Source organism: Strongylocentrotus purpuratus, unplaced genomic scaffold (assembly GCF_000002235.5).
Source record: "Strongylocentrotus purpuratus isolate Spur 01 unplaced genomic scaffold, Spur_5.0 spur5_scaffold_15, whole genome shotgun sequence".
Taxonomy (NCBI): Eukaryota; Metazoa; Echinodermata; class Echinoidea; order Camarodonta; family Strongylocentrotidae; genus Strongylocentrotus; species Strongylocentrotus purpuratus.
In genome coordinates this window covers 409774-427369 of record NW_022145600.1, presented here as the reverse complement: position 1 = coordinate 427369, position 17596 = coordinate 409774, and the positions used below count along the sequence as shown (strand labels likewise).

The window sequence follows — 17596 nt, the reverse complement described above, 5'->3', positions numbered from 1 at the left end:
GGGGGCCATTATGCCCCCCCCCCCCTCCACGATTTTTCTGATTGTTCGAGAACGCATATGGATGGCGCCCCGCCGCTCGCCGACTTTTTTCTTTAGAGTCTTGCGCATCTTTAAAAAAAAATGAAAATCGGACCTACAGTTACAAGGTCACGTGACCTTTTGTCTTTGCATGTCAGCCCGAAAATCGCTCATTTTTGTGATTTGTGTACAAAACAAATGAAAATGTCATTTTTCCTAAAAATAGATCAAACATTGGTTATTGGGTCTTGTTTAAAGTTTAGGAGGTTGTTTTGGGAGTCAAAATAGTTGAATTGAAGGAAGAAATGAAAAAAAAAAAAAACAATAAAATACATAAGTTAAAAAACAATGAAATACATAAGAAATTATCAAAACAAGAGATAACATAAGGAATAAGCTGGCTCTTCCAAATTTTTTTGTCGTATTATTGTTCCAAATGTTCTAATGAATATAATGTAGCGAAAAAGAATGCTTAAATATGAATAATATAATTATGATTTATGGGTAAAAATGTGATTTTATGAACTTATTTGCATAAATTACCATAAATATGCAAATGAGTGATTTTTTTCAAAAAATTGAAATTATCATATTGTTCTATACAGTTCAATTGTGTGCACATTTTCCCGGAGATCGGCCGTTTCACGGCCGAGATCTTAAGGGGGGCCATAATGCCCCCCCCCCCCCCGGCCGTACTAAGACCTCAAATAGCCCGGCCTTATTAGGGTTAAAGTATATTAAGAGGTAAGAATCTAACAAAAATATAAACCTATACATTTCAGTTGCAGATTAGTTTGTACTTACAGGTTACATTGCTTTAATTTCTTATCGAATTCCCACGGAAAAGTAGTAGTTGGTGCAGAACAATTTATTTCGATGAGTAACTTCTGAATTAACGTGCAAATATAGGGCTTATACCTTTGAAGCCTATCATGTTAAATATACAGAGGTCAACTGATACGAATAATTTTAACCAGTACAATTACTGCAGCCGTCTACGAGCCGATAGTTCCACATTGTGTATTCCTGGTCGCCTTCGCCCAGATTCATGCCCAAGAAGAAACCAATGGCGCCGTAGATGAGTGTAGGTGAAAGTCCACCGGAATGGTCCACGTTGATCTCGAAGAGGCACCTTTGTATGGCCCTCCAGTAAGCCTCGTGTGCGTATCTCTGGTCTTTGGTGATTTCGTATCTCAACCGCTTCCAGACGTGCTCCAGGTTCAGCCCGCCTATCGCAAAGTACGGCACCACGAAAAACATAATCTTCTGGGTGCTGACGAGAACGTTGAGGGAATGCAGAACGGGGATTTTTTTGGGGTCCAGCCGACCGGTGTTGCTGAAGATCAGATAATTCCACGTCACATGAGCAGTTAGTCCCCAAGTGGCAACGACCATGGTGAAAGCCATCCAAGATCGGATCAATCGACGTAGAATGCTGTAATGCGCGTAGAATTTCGATATCCGACTGCGCACAGCGTCGACGTTTTTCGCACGTGCCTGATCGCGTGCGAAAACGGCAATCTGCCGCACCTCGCATTCAAACGAAATGCGCTTGATGTGGATGAGATAGCAAAAACAGCCGTAGAAGACGTAACCGAGGAAAGCGCTCCAGTGGGTGATTTCTTTGTAGACGGCTGTGGCGGGGTCGTAATTGAAGTAGTAGTCATTGGCAAATCGGAGCATGGCGTTCATGATCGGCCAAACGAGGAAGCAGATGAGACGAAACCAGGACAGGCTTCTCGCCCCGTAACGGGAGCTCATCGAAACCGCGACGCGCCTCGACAGGAAGCCGCGGAAGAGCGGGTAGCTCCGCCGGAAGCGCCGTCCCATGGTGATATAGAGAATCCGAGCGTAGAAACACCAGAAAGGAATGACCATGACTTGTAAGAGGAAGGTAAAGTAAGATACAAGATGAAGAATTTTATCTCGCTTGCCCCAGAGGTGTCGCAAGTAATTCTGGAAATCGTAAGTCATCAGAGAGCATGACATAAGAAGGTATAGGACAGCGATGACGTCAGAGGTCCGACAACCTGAAAAATATCACCCAAAACAAACGTATTTAATCATACCAGGTTCCACAACACATTTATTAAAATTGCAAGACAGCAGGTACCTCAATATTCGATGTATTTTCGACCTATTACTATTAAACTTGTTTTAAACCCATGACACAACCATGAGCGGTTATCTACACGGACACTTTGTACTCTTGCTTATAATTCCTCTTCCTCTTCCCCTATTCCTGTGTGTTGTACGGTGCCCTTACCCCGCCCCCGCCCCGTCCAGTCCCGCCCGAACCACATCCGTCAGCCCCCCCCCCCCCTCGGACACTACGCAACTTGAATAGGTTAGTTTTATCTAAGGCAATGTGACATACACACCAATTAGGCGTTGCCATCACTGGCGTACTGATGGGGGGGGGGGGGGTTTGGGGACAGTTCCCCCCCCCCCCCACCCTCCCCAAATGAAATTCAAACATGTTTTTAATTCGTTACCAGAGATTCACAAATGATGCTGAAATGGAATGGTTTTCCCTGAGCTTCCGGGGTTCTGCCCCCTGAACCCCACCAAGGGCCCTAGGGCGGGCCACTGAATGCTTATCTGACCGTAATTAAATGCCTAAAACCCCTAAGCTTCTGGGGGCTCTGCTCCCTGGACACCACTCCAACACCACTCCAATAAATTCATAAATTTGAGGTCTGATTTTTTACCAAGTTAGTCAATGTATTTTTTATGACATGAAGAATGCGATGCATATATATTTCAATATTTCTAATGTTCACCTTATAATATTCATATTTGTATTGCAATGTATCTTTGTATTGTATCAGCATGTACATAATTGTTTTCCCTCTCTGTCCATCTGTCCCCTTTCACCCCCCCTCTCTCTCTCTCTCTCTCTCTCTCTTTCTCTCTCTTTCCTTTTCTCTCTCCTGCTTTCCCATCTCTCTTTCTTTTTTAACTCAAATTTTTAACTTGAAATATTGTATAAGATTAATGGTATAACACGCTCTTCATAATTATGTACTTCATAATTATGAAGAGCTACTAGATTGTAGTGTGACATCTTGAAATGTATACTTGCTTCTTTCCAGCAATTTACTCAAGACATGTGCAATTCAGTTACTTTTTACTGTGGTATCTCTTAAAATGTATAATTGTCTTCACCATCAATGTTTTATTCATGCACAATTCAGTTACTTGTAACTGCGATACATGGAAATGAATCAATAAATACCATTTATCTATCTATCTATCTGTCTATCATACCAGTGTCACAAATAAGGTATCAACATAATGGTCATCTGACCGTAATTAAATGCGTAAAACCCCTGAGCTTCCGGGGGCTCCGCTCCAGGACCCCACTAGGGATCCTATAGTATAAGGCGGACTCCTGAATGCTCATCTGACCGTAATTAAATGCTTGAAACCCCTGTGCTTCATGGGGCTCCGCATCTTGACCCCGTCGGGGCTTTGCCCCTTGACCCTACGCCAATTTACGCTCCACTTGCTTCGCCCACTTTGAAAAAACGTTTCGCGGGGCCTGCATGTAACATGTAAAAGTGGTGGTGATGCGGATTTTTGTTCTGCCCCCCCCCCCTCCCCTAATCAGTTTTGCTCATTACGCCACGAGTTGATATCGCATTAATGCAAACCCTGTATAGATTCATTAATATTGATCGATGAAAGTGAAAGGTAATTATGAAATATATGTCAATTGATGATGATGATATTAGTCCCTCATATATTGGTTTACAATGTGATGATACATTAGTCATTATATGCGCTTCAGTTTTTATTTTTAGTAATGATAGTACTTTATTTAAGCATGTTTAAACTCTTAGTCACATGATCATGGTGTGTGAAAGCAGGAAATGTTTTCTTTTTAGTGAGACATTTTTAAAAGTAAAAAAAAATACAAATTATTTATCTTACTAAATAACAATTCCATTCGTTAATTGTCTTAATCATTGCATTTTCTTGACACCTATAGTAAGATCCCTTTGGGTGAAGGTCCATATGGCCATGATGGCCTATTTCGTTTCTTAATTCTTTGAAATCAAAACTTAAGGTTTTTTTTATTCATATACTCTACAAAATAATTAATCCATCCCAACTTTTATAACTTTTAAACTTTTATAACTTTTAAACTCTTTTTTTGCCATAATGTCACTAAGCTTTTCTTATTCTTAACAGTAAAAATTTCAGTATTTTAATAAGCTGGGAATTGCCTCGACAGAACCTTTATTTGGTTCTTTTGCAATTTCCATTTCATGTTCATTATCTATTTCCTTGATTTCTTACTCTTATCTTTACTTCTCTTTTTAATTGTGTGTTTAAAGTTCAATGTACACTGTGTATCCTACATGTAAATATGTTGTCAATGTTTTTCAATGTACTTTTTTTAAATGGACTTTAATAAAATCAAATTGAATTGGATAAAAAAAATTGAATTGAATTGAATGTTTTCACGGAATATCAAAGAGGCCTCTTTAAATTATTATCACTTTTACCATTTGTGATATTATTTGAATAAGATGCATATCACAGGGTAGACGTCGGATTAAACACCAACACAACATTCCAGCCACATTTTTTTTCTTCAGGCATTTTTATTGACTTAAACACAGACATGACCAACAACAAAAAAGTATTTTTTTTAAACGCAGTTTCATTGATAGGTTCGCTTGACAAAAAAAATGGACTCCGAACCAGTGTCACAAAATGCTCAATAAAAACAAAACCCCCTCTACAAATTTGTCGATTTTGTATCATTTTTCATGGGCAAAGATTCTCCCTCCGCCGCGGCCGCGGCGGATGATACCATGCAGTGAATTTACTGGAAGTATGCTAGTTGTTTTTGTGTTTTTTATGGGAAGGCGGCACTCTGTATTATTTATTAACGAAAGGAGATAATTAATTTCTTTAGACAAATGTTCGTGTCATAATCATAAAGTTGACCTTTGTCAGACATTTTTAACGTTACAATTGAGATTCTTCTTCTTTTTTAGATCAAAAATAATTATTCTTTATTTTGCATGGAGAAGTTTAGATAACATAATTTGTATCAAACCTGTTTCTTGGTATGACTCGTATGAGGTTTATATTCTGAATGAATGTAACATAAAATTAATTAAAATGATAGGCTACCTTTAAGTTTCTTTCCTTCGTTGTCATCGTCGCAGTCATTGTCGTGTTCGTCAAGAGATTCGACTGACGACTTCTCGGCCCAGGTTGTTTCTTGCCCGCTTCTAAGGTCGTCATCATTCGTTAACATGGTGACGACTGTCTGCTCTGTCTGCACGCTGGCCTTTTGCGACATCGTCGTCCTCCTCATCGTCGGAGGGCTCCATAACCCGAGCAGGCCGAGGGTGAGTTGGAGAACGAGTGGCAAGGAGTGGCCGGAGCAGTCACCCACGCGCTCCTTTCTTTGGCTTCGAGGACAACAGCCGGTATACGATGATGATGACATGCTATCGGATAAACATGATCTCTCTTGCAAGGGGGTATGCTCATTGAAATCGTGAGGCAATGTGTGATCCATGGTGAGATTTAAAAAAATACAATAATAAAGATGAAAATATCTTGACAACGGTGGTAAATGGTCTATACACAAATGTTTAGTATAGGCGCGGTTGCGTGAATTGTTTAAAATCACCACAGTTTAATAGCGAATGAAATCCACTTGATAGTTCTTCAAGAACTACTCTCCAAATGAAAAAAGCTATTCTAAAAATAACCATTTGAGGCATATGTACCTGTAAAGCGCTGAAGACTATCACGAGATGTTCTTATGTTCTGAAAGTAATCTATAGCTAATCTCGAGTTCGGTTTCATGTATGGGCATCGTATGTCAAGAGAACATGGCTATAATTTAAACTGCAGTAGATTGACATTCATTGTTTGAACCAGTAAAATAAAAAACAAACTCACAAAAACTAGCAGTAAATCAACTTCAATAAAAACCACGCCTCTCATGCATGGTGTCGGGCCTAGGTATCCCTTTTTTTTTCCCCCTCTTTCAATTTTTCTTATTTACAATGATGGTACATTTTTACATATTCACATACTAATATACATATATATCGATTTGCACAATAAAATACATTAAAACAAAACTTGACATGAAATTGAAAGGGTAGAGGGCCGACTACCTTGATTTCCATATCTTTCTATGCTCATTACTCAGCCCCTATACATTTTCTACCAAAATCATTTGGCATATGTGTCATTTATTAGTAATATTGAAAATTCAGTTTAAGTTTCGATGTATACTGTGAATGTATTTTCTAATATTACCAGAACCCAAGCTTATCTTGCCTGACCTGTCCAGTCAGTGACAGAGAACACAGACATCATGGATAAATGACAAGAATGAAAGCTCGTCTTAAATTTAAACAAAATATAAACTCAGTTTAAAATCGTACACTTTCTCTTTAAGAAGATAGAGAATAGGGATAATGATAGTGATATGTGTTGAGTGATAAAGAAGTTTCTAATTAACAGATCAATTACCAAGTAAGTACCTCTTGTAACGATATTATAAATAATTGGGATACTTTATAGCGTTGCGAAAAATTATTTTCTGAGCTGCAAATTTCTCTCACTTTCGACGTGCACAAGTATTGTTTTTATAGCTCTTCCTGCGTGTGACATAAATTATTTTGCTTGTGAAATTTCAGATTTTTTTTCTTCTTTTTTTCGGGGGGGGGGGAACACTAGCATGAACATTTTCCTTTATATTGCAATAATGGTCATGGTGATTTTGCACATATTCCATGAAGATTCAAGTCATGTTTTACATTCCCAGAGCAGAACGACAATTTTGTTAAATTCATGAACAAACACGGATATAGAGAGAAGTGAGGGGATGACATCATCAACTTGCTAATTTCCATACAAACTACCATTTTTCTTCCTTCCATCTCGGCCCGTTATATCTATCCATTTATCAATCGTATCTATCCATCTGTTTCTATCTCTCTCTCTCTCTCTCTCTCTCTCTCTCTCTCTCTCTCTCTCTCTCTATATATATATATATATATATAATATATATAAATTATATACCCGTCTATCTAGGCCTATATATCTATCTGTCCATGATATAATATGCTTGTAAATGCCATTTAAAAATTTAAGCTGCGGCGTCTTCTTATTGAACATGTATCCCAGCATTATAGGCCGCACAAAAAAAAATGTTGTATTGCCCTTTAGGTGCCAAAACATGGGTCGGTCGGTCGGAATTTTTTTTTGTATAACTTTTTTTTTCTTTTTTTCTTCCTCTTTGGGCTGCCTTTTTTCAGTTTTTTATTTTTTCTCTAAAAACCGGTAAAAAAAAATTTGTCTTCAAGATTTTAGGGTCGGTCGCAAAGGGCAATACAACATCTTTTTTTTTTATAGGTCCTATGACCATGTAATAATAAAGGGAAGGGCGGAGCTGGGGATGTAGGGACCCCCATTATTGCAAGCCGCAAACAATGTCCTTTCCCAAGCATAATCATGTTCATTTTCATCAAGTCCATCAAGTGCATCATGTCTGGCTAGTGAAAGAAATGTGCTTTTTGCCATTATGAACTACGAAGACAGGTCGTACGTAACATTATAAATTATAAGCCTAATCAAATACCCCCCGGGCAAAATGTTCCGAGTACCGTTCAGAGTTTGAAGATTTCTCTGCGACTCCTTAATTTTTTCACTGATTTACTCCAAGATTCATTTTTTCATGCACATCTTTCGCTGTTATGATGTTATGTTAAATTTGAAGGTCACATGCCACACGTATTCTGACTGAATTCCCTAAACGAAGAGATATTTGAAACTCCAAATATTTTGTTCCATATTTCATTTACCTAACGTACACAATTATTTCGCTTTATGGTTTGTTTTCTCTAATATACCATAAATGTTGTTGTTTTCTGAGAGAGGAATCCCTTGCAGACTCGCCTCTATTAATCTCTAGATCTATGCCTACATGTATATTATGTTTATTTGACTTCATTTGTATTATAGAAGGTCACAATCATGTCCAAAAAGAAGCTTCACAATCCCATGAATTTCTTCCAAGACAATCGCGGAGTAAATCAGCAAAGAGCACTGGATACGGCGCTCGTTAATAGTTGTTTAGCTGGAGATGATGACGCCGCGATAGACCTTTTACAGAAGGGTGCCTCCCCGGAAGGAGAGGCGTATGCGATGACACAAATAGCGAGTGGAGAGAACTTCAAGCGGCCCTTGATGGCTGCAGTCATGAACGGTCACAAGAAAATTGCACAGATATTGTTAGAAAATGGAGGTATTATATAACGTTTAACGATATCTTTAATCTTGTCTATTTGTAGAAAGAATAATAGCCTCAAGAATTACAAGATGAAGATTGCTAATGATTAATGTCAATGTAATGATTGGATTTGGAGAGCTTGAAATGAACTTTTGTGAAGGAAGATTCGGCGACATACAAATCGAAGGGCTCTCTAGTACAATTAAAGGCATAATTAAAGAATTATAGAATGACAGAAAAGTGGAAAATAAATTGTGATGAAGATGGAATATTTGATCACAGACCTGCATTTGTGCAGTAGTAAGAGTAAGAGTAAGACTGATCACTAATGTAATGCTGTGTTGCAAAAAACAAAACATTCCAGGAAGAGATGATGTAGCTGAGTGTAGGCCTATCTGACTTAGCCTAAGTTAGGTTGTGCTAGGTGATGTTATCATATTTTATACTATCAATTGACCTTCTATTGGACTTGCTTTAAAGTAGAGCCTGAGGCTGTGTTTCTGTTTTTATTTTGATTTGCTTTTGCTTTTGCTTGATTTCCCCCCATTTTTTTGTCTTGTGTTAGTTATTATTATTGAAACTGCATCCCTTTCATTGTTTTCCTTTTATTTGTTACACTTACAGGTAATAATAACATTTATTGTAAATAAGATATTTTACAACATGTTCTTGCTTTTTGCACCATCACCTGCTGTCACAGCACAACCCATCGCAGTTTAGCTTGGAAAAGCTGCAACAGTGTACCGGATTATCTTTTCATGGTTCAGACGGTAGAACTTAGAAGTACTTTCTCACTGTTCAGCAAAGTCTCAAAAAAAAAAAGATTGTTGAATATATCAAGATAGATCTTCAGTGACCATGAACAGGAGACACTGCCTTATTAGGCCCAAATAAAAAAAAAAAAACATTTTAGCATCCTGCCTTTATGAAAAATAGCAAGGAGGAAGCCCTTTTTTCTTTCTTTTTTTCACTTCAAAATGGCCCTCAGTTCATTTTCCATGACAGTTATTTTTCAAGATGGCCGCCGGCATTTGAAAATTAAAAATTAAAAAAAATCTGAAATAGATCCATTTTAGCAGTGTTTTTCATGTTTTTTTTCTTTAAAAAGGAAGGAAAAAAAATAACAATAAAAGAGGCAGCCTACTGAAAGGAAGCGGACGGGGATGCTAAACATGTTTATATTTTTTTAATTGTGTGTTTTATTTCTTTGTTTAAACACGGTATAGCTGATCCATGTGGTGTGAACAGATACCATGTCCAAGCCCTTCATCTTGCGGCTCATTTTGGTCACAGAGACTGTGTTACTCTACTCCTCGATGCTGGAGCAAATGCGAATGCTGAGACTTCAGATTTCAACAAACCAGGAGTCTACAAAAGTAAACATTCATATTTTCATGATTTTGTTAACATTTGATGGTCAAAACAACCTATTTACTGCTATTACATGATAGGCAATAAAGTTTTCTAATTCTTTTTCTCAGGAACTTGTACTTGTAGTTGTGTTGAGGTATTTTTTGTCTGGCTCTAAAGCTTAAACACACATATCTAACTGATTATTGTAAGCTTGAAATGCTAATGTCTGTGTACAGAATACAACATTAAAGTAGTCTAAAGCACAGCCTTCTTTCATAGAACGCTTGCTCTTAGTGTTTTTCATATAAGTGAGAAAAATATTTAAAATGTCATTCTTCTATTGATAGAGCCGTTTCGAGGAGGGACCACACCGTTACACATGGCAGCCAAGCTGAACCGTAGTGGCTGTATTGAAGAGTTGGTACAACGAGGCAATGCTGATCTCAGCCAGAAAGATATAATAGGAATGAATTGTCTAAATACAGCATGTCAACTCGGCCATGAAGAGAGTATTCTCACTATTCTTAGAATATCCCAAGAAAAAAAGATAGCAGCTAGATCATCAATGGGAACAGGTTAGTAGTCAGAATGTCAGGGTTCTGTGACAGCACACAGTCTTATCAACCATCAGAAGGAGTTGTATGACACTTACTTTGATGACAGTTGCTGCAGAGTCAATATCCTATCATCAAACCAGGACTAAAATCTGCAAATATGCCTATCCTAAAATATAATTACCCCCCAAGGACAGTCCCCCCCCCCCCCCCCCAAAAAAAAAGAAGAAGACTTGCCCTGTAAAGAACATGGGGAAATATATGTATTTATTTATGTGTTGTTGTTGTTGTTGTTGTTTGTTTGTTTGTTTTTTTTTTTTTGGGGGGGGGGAAGGTTATTGTCCTTGGGGTGGTTGTCCTTAGTTGTCCTTGGGGGGGGGGGGGAGGGGGAATTGCCTAATACAGAAAAATAGACTCAATAGAGCCACTGCTGTATGTCTTATAAAGGCTACCTCTTTCTCTGAGCTCCTATGGTATCGGCTTAATGGAAATGATTGCAATTGTGCATATATTTTTTTTCCTATTTTACTTGATGATAATTTTTATTTTCTGTAATGTTAGTAATATGGTTCCAATCATTTCTGTTCAACTTTTTTTCTCTCCATATCAGGGAATAGTCCGCTTCATGACTGCGTTCGATGTGGCCTTGTAGTAGCCACAAAGGCTTTGTTAGACTATGGAGTAGACGTCAACCAAACCACTCCAACAGGTTATACACCGCTTCACTTTGCTATGATACAGACCAGTGCTATCGGGCCTGAGCTCATCAAAACACTTGTACTGCACGGCAGAGATGTGGATGTTAATGTACCAAACAGAGCAGGTATGCTGTCAAATGAATAGATAATAGTCTATAGAGAATACATGTATATAGAGAGGGTATGTGGTCTTGGGACAATGGAGTGCAGGGTACAGGTTCAAATCCCAGCAACAGTAAACATCCTCTTGACCCAAGTGAGGATAAATAAGATTATTTCTTAAAATACACTAACAGCTGCTGGAGCTAAAACACATCTAATAATTTGTAAAGCCCTTTCGAGTCAAAAAGGGACGCTACACCATAAGTTGATATTTGCTATATACTACAACAAGCAATTATCATTGTACTGTACAGTATGTAAAAAGGAGGAATACGAATCTTTATAGATCTTATTGTATTGAATAAGGATGGATGTAATTACATGCATTCCTTCAGACTGCCCTCAGATCAAGTGGTACCACCATTACTCAAGTCTGTATTTTCTTGTTTGTAGGACTGAGGCCTCTCCATCTAGTGGCTTTCAAGACTGACGGAGGAGAACACTTTCATCATATACACACGATTGAGTACCACATGTCACGTGATCATATCACCCTCGACCCTGGCCGACCTCGTCATGACCCTGAACTGACCTGCTTCTTGATTCAGTACGGTGCAGACTTTAACATTGAGTATCACGGTGTGTCGTTGCTTCAGCAGGAGATCTATACCAAGGAGGATGATGATGATGTCATCTTGGAAACTATCCTTCGAGCTACAAACTCCTTTGAGATACCAAGTAACCCTAATCCAAGGGATAGTCAAATGACGAGAGTTTCAGAGAAGTTGAGCATGCTGCAGACTCTGTTCTGCAACCCTAGATCACTGCAGCATCTTTGCCGTCTTCACATCAGGAGACTCCTCAAGACACCGTGTCTCAATAGAGCGCAAGAACTTGCTCTTCCAGACAGTCTCAAAGATTATGTTCTCTTGAAATGCTGAACAAGGTGCAAGTCTGTCATAGTGGTCAGAGAAACACTTCTTTGAACTTTAAGAATTTAGATTATTATGGTATAATAAGTTAACGCAACGACTTATTAATGGAGGAACATTTTTGAACAGACTGAAAGGGCAATCCAAACTTACAAGCAAACAACTCTAAAAGAAAGCAGAAAAATCAGAGAAGCAGGCGGGTGAAAGTTTGAACATAATCTGAAGCAATTATAAAGTTGGAAATTTGTTAAAACTGTAATCACTGTAGGTATGTGAACTTCAAATTTAATGAGTTGTTCATGTCTAATGTCACTGTGACGTAGTTCCGGACAACTTTCCGTTATTGTTTCAACACACAAATTGACTAAAATGTCATTTTTCAAAATAACATATACATATCTGGAGGGTCTTTATTCTTCAGAGGAACTATAATAATGCATTACCGGGGTATCCATAATATATTTTTAGGCCAGAAGAAGAATGCACTTGGGAGAAAATCTGAAATTTATGATATTTTTGTACACATCATATTCATATTCATATTCGATTCATTCGATTCATAAATTAAGTAGTTAAATTCAGTTCAAGTTCGGATTAAATTCATTCGCAATTCAGATTAAATACAATTAAAAATTTAAACCAATTCAATTCGTAATTCAGATCAAATCCATTTCAAATCCCGATCACATTCAGTTCGTAGTTCAAATTAAAATATAATTAACAAAATCAAATCACATTCAGTTTATAATTCAAACTAAGTAATAAGATTAAATTCATAATTCGGGTTAAGTTAAGTTCACAATTCAAATTCAATACAGTTCATGATTCAGACGGATTCAATTCATATTTCAGGAAATAATTCAATTCAAATCCCGATCGCGTACAATTCATAATTCAGATTAAATTAAATTGACAATTCAGGTTAAATAAATTCATAATTCAAATTACTACAATCTATAATTCACATCAATTCAATTCGTAGTTCAGATTAATATAAAATTAACAATTCAAATCAAATTTAATATATAATTCAAACTAAGTAATTAAATTATATTCATATTTCGGGTTAAATTAAATTCACAATTCAAATGCAATACAATTTATTCTTCAGACCAATTCAGTTCATATTTCATAATATAATTCAACTCAAGTTCCGATCACCTAGAATTCATAATTCAAATTAAATTAGTTTACAATTCAGATTAAATGCAAGTTATAATTCAAAATAGGTGATTACATTCAGTCATAATTCAGATTAAGTTAGGTTCACAGTTCAAATTAAATTCACAATTCAGATTAAATTCAGTTTATTATTCAGACTTAGATTAAACCCTCCTCGTTCATCAGCCTGATTGAGCTTGGCACAAATGAATTTAGAAACCTGCTCGTTCTGGACCTTAGAGATCTTAACCTGTTTCCTGACCTCAGGGCTACATAATTATTATTTAAGGGGTGACGGCTGTTATGGTAGATTGATTTCGCCTTGTCGAGTATTCTATTTCTACATATATCTTCGAAGTCTAGATTCTTCCCTACAATTTTTTCCGCTTGTTTAACAATTCTTTTTAGCATAGAAAAGTCTACTTTTCGACATGCTGTGAACCACACAACGCAGTCGTTTACTATTATGCTCTCTATCACAGACTTGTAGAAAAGGTACATTATAGTGCGGTCTACATGAAAGGAATTGAGTTTACGAAGGAAATATAAACGTTTCTGCCCTTTCTTGTACAGCTCCCTACAGTTGTCATCCCATTTCAGCTTGTCATTAATTACAGTGCCAAGGTATTTGTATGATTTCACTATCTCTATTTCTTTTCCGTTTATTTTCATTGGGCAGCTACTTGGATCTACGGGTCTTACTTTCCTTAAGTCAATTATCATCTCTTTTGTTTTCGTAGTATTGAAGTCCAGAAAGTTTTCATTGCACCACTCAGTAAACCAGTTTAGATAATCTTCGTATTCAGTCTCACTTCCTCTAATATTCCCAACAATAACAGTATCGTCCGCGTATTTCAAGACTGAGACATTTTCCGAAGATGAGCGGCAGTCGTTGGTATACAACACGAACAGGATGGCCGAGAGCACGCACCCTTGAGGAGACCCGATGTTGGTGACAATGGACTCACTCATTGTGTTCTGCACCCGTACTTTCTGCGTTCGGTTCTGCAAGAAGTCCACGATCCAAAGTATGAGCGATGGCCTTACTTCAAGACGCTTCAACTTCTCAACAAGCACATGAGGGCGGATGGTATTGAACGCAGAAGAGAAGTCCACGAACAATGCTCGTACGTACGATTTCGTCTCTTCTGTGTGCTTGTATAGCAGATGTGTTAGATAAAGGGTAGCGTCTTGAACAGATTTGTTTTGTTGGTATGCATACTGATGAGGATCAATCAGCTCTCTGACTATGTCACAATCCACTTACAACATTGCCAATATGAGATTTTCATATCTATAGTGATCTCATATTGCAAACGTTCATAACCCTGCCATTTTGTTTGTCTTATTTTCCTGCTTTCATACAAATGAACTTATTATAAGGGTTGGATTGGCCTTTATTAAAAGATGTTGGTTTCTATGTCTTCCATGTTTGTACCTATAGCACCCTGCATACATTATGAATCAACTATCCTTCATTATGAGACTGAAGATTTTTAAACATGTTGTCTGACTTTGTGATCTACGATAAGAAACCAAACCAATTCCCTTTGTTTGCAGGAAAAATATTCCTCAGCAAATAATATATGCTTATAACAGGGTTCTTATTTGTAATAATTTTATATATTTTTTAGCTTGACAGTTGGTCATTCCATATTAAATAGGTCTTTGCTAAAACTGTAGAGATGTTATATAATATAGCGATAATTTTGAACATCTCATTCTTAAGTGATTAAGAAAATGAAACAATAATTTTTGTGTTGATTTTCAGGAAATGATGGGATGAATTTATTTTTCAAAGTTTGATATCAAATTATTACCAATTTGACAATATGTTGGGGAAAAAATATGTTTTAGGAATTTTGAAGTGAACAAATTTAAATGTTATCTGAAATTATTTCCTAAGATTTTAGGGTGCACGTGTATAGGTTTTGTGGTCAGTGGATAAGTCACCGGACTGTGAAGGGTATAGGGTTCTAATCCCTACCACAGCACTAACATACTTTGGAAAGAGCCACACTCAATCCCAGGTGAGGTAGATGGCTACCTGGCAGGATTTAATTCCTGAGAATGCTAGAGCACCATGATGGCAGCTATGCTAAAACCGGAGTAATAATTGTGAAGCACCAGGAATGCCAAGCCTAATAGACATAAGGCTATACAAGAACCCACTATTATCATTATAATCTATTATGAACTTTGTTTAAATGGTCTCATTCAAAACTCAAAAGGTTGGCAATTTTGAAATTGTATATCTTTTATTTGGGATTTAAATTGATGAAATGCATGTATGATTATAGTACCCTTGTATAATAATAATAATAATAATATAGAGTATTTTTAATTCTCAACTCCACATGACTAATGTGTTCAAGTCTCAATGGAGAAAAAAGCTAAGCTACAAGTGTAGCCTAAAGGTGATCCTAAGAGCATTGTAAGATTGTGCATCTTGATGTGACACCAAGTGTCTTTAAATTTAAATTAAATTTTAAATTAAATTTAAATTAAATCACACTGTGTAACATATGTCAAGTTTAATTAATTAATTACTTATTGATGACATCGGAAAGCAGCAGTACCTTTGTGCTAATAATGGCATGAAATATTTCAATTTCTTATGTTACAATATGACAGTATATTCTTTCAGTTTCAAAATTGTTAGATTTGAAAGATTTTTCAAAAATGACAAATGCTGTATGATTGAGTTATAAGAACTAAAGTTCTGTTTTATCTTGTTTTAATGCAATGTAAATTGCATACTTTGCTATTGAATGCCTTTTGTCTTTCAGCATAATTAATGAATGTATATTAATTTAAATTATTTAAACTTATTCGTATATATCACAAGGTAAACTTCCTTAAAAATGTGGCAAGATTTATGTGTAAAAGAGTGGTAAGAAGCAATGTCTTGCCATGTGGGACTTTGTGCTCTCTCTGATATGTGAGTCGAAAGACACCACACTTTTAAAGGGGTTCCAACCTAGACAGCAAACTACTCTAGAAGAAAGCAGAAAAATTAGACAAACAGACTAATGAAAGTTTGAATGAAATCAAAGAAATCAGAAAGTTGTACATATCTAAAACTTGCGCTTATTATAGGTATAGGCGCTTCGAATTGACTGAGTCAGTAATGTCTCTGTGATGTACCGGTAGTGTTGAACAACTTTCTCATTCGTTCATTTTTTCAAAAATGTAAGACCCAGGATGGTCTTTTTTTCTGGGGACCTTTAATGATATACTGTCCATCATTTGTTTTGAGCAGTGCCCGAAGATTGGAGACACTAGGGAGAAAAAAAAAGAAGATATTAGTGATATGTTTGGACAGGACTAAAGAACCGATTTAATAATGGCATTGCTGATTAGCTGTAGTGATCTCATGTTTCAAACATTCATAACTTTCTTATTATAGGTCCCATTTATTTCAAACTTTCGCCATGCTGTTTCTCTAACTTATCTGCTTTTATTCAAATGAACTTATTACAAGGGTTGGATTGCCCTTTAATCACATTAAACTTAGCTCACTTTATTATGGTGGTTCACTGATTTGTGTCTGGATGTTTCTTGATTTTGGTTATTTTATGCTGGGGATATAGCAATAGCCATTATTGTCTATTAACTGTTAATCTTTGTAACAAAGTATTTATTTTATTTGAAATTACTGGTATCATTTATGTAGGGGTCTAGTGAAGTATGTGTGTATTCCTTAGTGCTTAAAAAGTTTGTGCAATAAAATAGTTTGTAGTACATGTACGTGTAACAAATCAATGTTTTTGTTGTGTTTGTTCCTGTTTTTGTTTGCCATCCCCTTCCCCCCTCTCCTCTCCTCTCCTCTCCTCTCCTCTCCTCTTCCCCTCTCTATATTTCTTTCAAATTCTCTCTTTGTCTCAATCTATTTCTCATTCAGTCTTTCTGTCTCTTGCTCTGAATATGTTAAGTCTCTGATGCCTCCCCATTTTCTCCTTACCTATTTGCTTATCATGCATATACCATTCCCATGTATCTCCTTATAAGATCTCCTTGCTGTACTAGAGGTCTTCCTGATAAAATGACAGATGAATTAATAATTTAATGCAAATTTAATGCAAAGGAAAATAGCGTGAGGGAGAGAGAAAGAGAGATCCTGACAATAATTGATTTAGAACTTATCGCGAGCAGGAAGAAGAAAGTGAACATCTACACTTTTGGTTCAATATGCAAAAAGATATCCAGTTGGAGAACCCGGGCATCGATCCCGGTACCTCTCGCATGCTAAGCGAGCGCTCTACCATCTGAGCTAGCTCCCCTTCCTGTCAGCATGAGGGTTACAATAAGTAATATACAATTTATTTTTCAAACAAACAAACAGCAATGTTCAAAGCGTTTTTATAAATGAATTATGTTCGTTGGAATGTAAAAAAATCAAATTCGATACCAAAAAGATTGATAATGCTTTGTCAAAATGTTTGTATAATTTTTTCTATTTATTTCGTATTCATGAATCTTAGCTTTCGACTCCTAACG

The 17596-nt window shown here is 36.7% G+C and overlaps 1 protein-coding gene and 1 non-coding gene across 2 annotated transcripts; one reads left to right on the top strand and one right to left on the bottom strand.

Moving 5' to 3' along the window:
- Positions 1-7412: 7412 nt before the first annotated feature.
- LOC578694 (ankyrin-1) lies at positions 7413-12460 on the top strand. Its single transcript, XM_778849.5, has 5 exons — positions 7413-8311; positions 9523-9672; positions 9997-10224; positions 10814-11026; positions 11457-12460. The coding sequence occupies exons 1-5, from the start codon at positions 8041-8043 to the stop codon at positions 11942-11944; spliced, it is 1350 nt and encodes a 449-aa protein (XP_783942.1). The 5' UTR covers positions 7413-8040; the 3' UTR covers positions 11945-12460.
- A 4846-nt stretch (positions 12461-17306) lies between these two features.
- On the bottom strand, positions 17307-17379 carry TRNAA-AGC. Its single transcript has one exon. It is a non-coding gene; the product is annotated as a tRNA-Ala (tRNA).
- Positions 17380-17596: the final 217 nt, after the last annotated feature.

Excerpts from the sequence above, each read along its gene's own strand:
- LOC578694 (XM_778849.5), top strand. The coding sequence starts at position 8,041 with ATGTCCAAAAAGAAGCTTCACAATCCCATGAATTTCTTCCAAGACAAT. Across the intron at positions 8,312-9,522 it reads GATATTGTTAGAAAATGGAG|CTGATCCATGTGGTGTGAAC; the intron begins GTATTATATAAC and ends AACACGGTATAG. Across the intron at positions 11,027-11,456 it reads TAATGTACCAAACAGAGCAG|GACTGAGGCCTCTCCATCTA; the intron begins GTATGCTGTCAA and ends TCTTGTTTGTAG.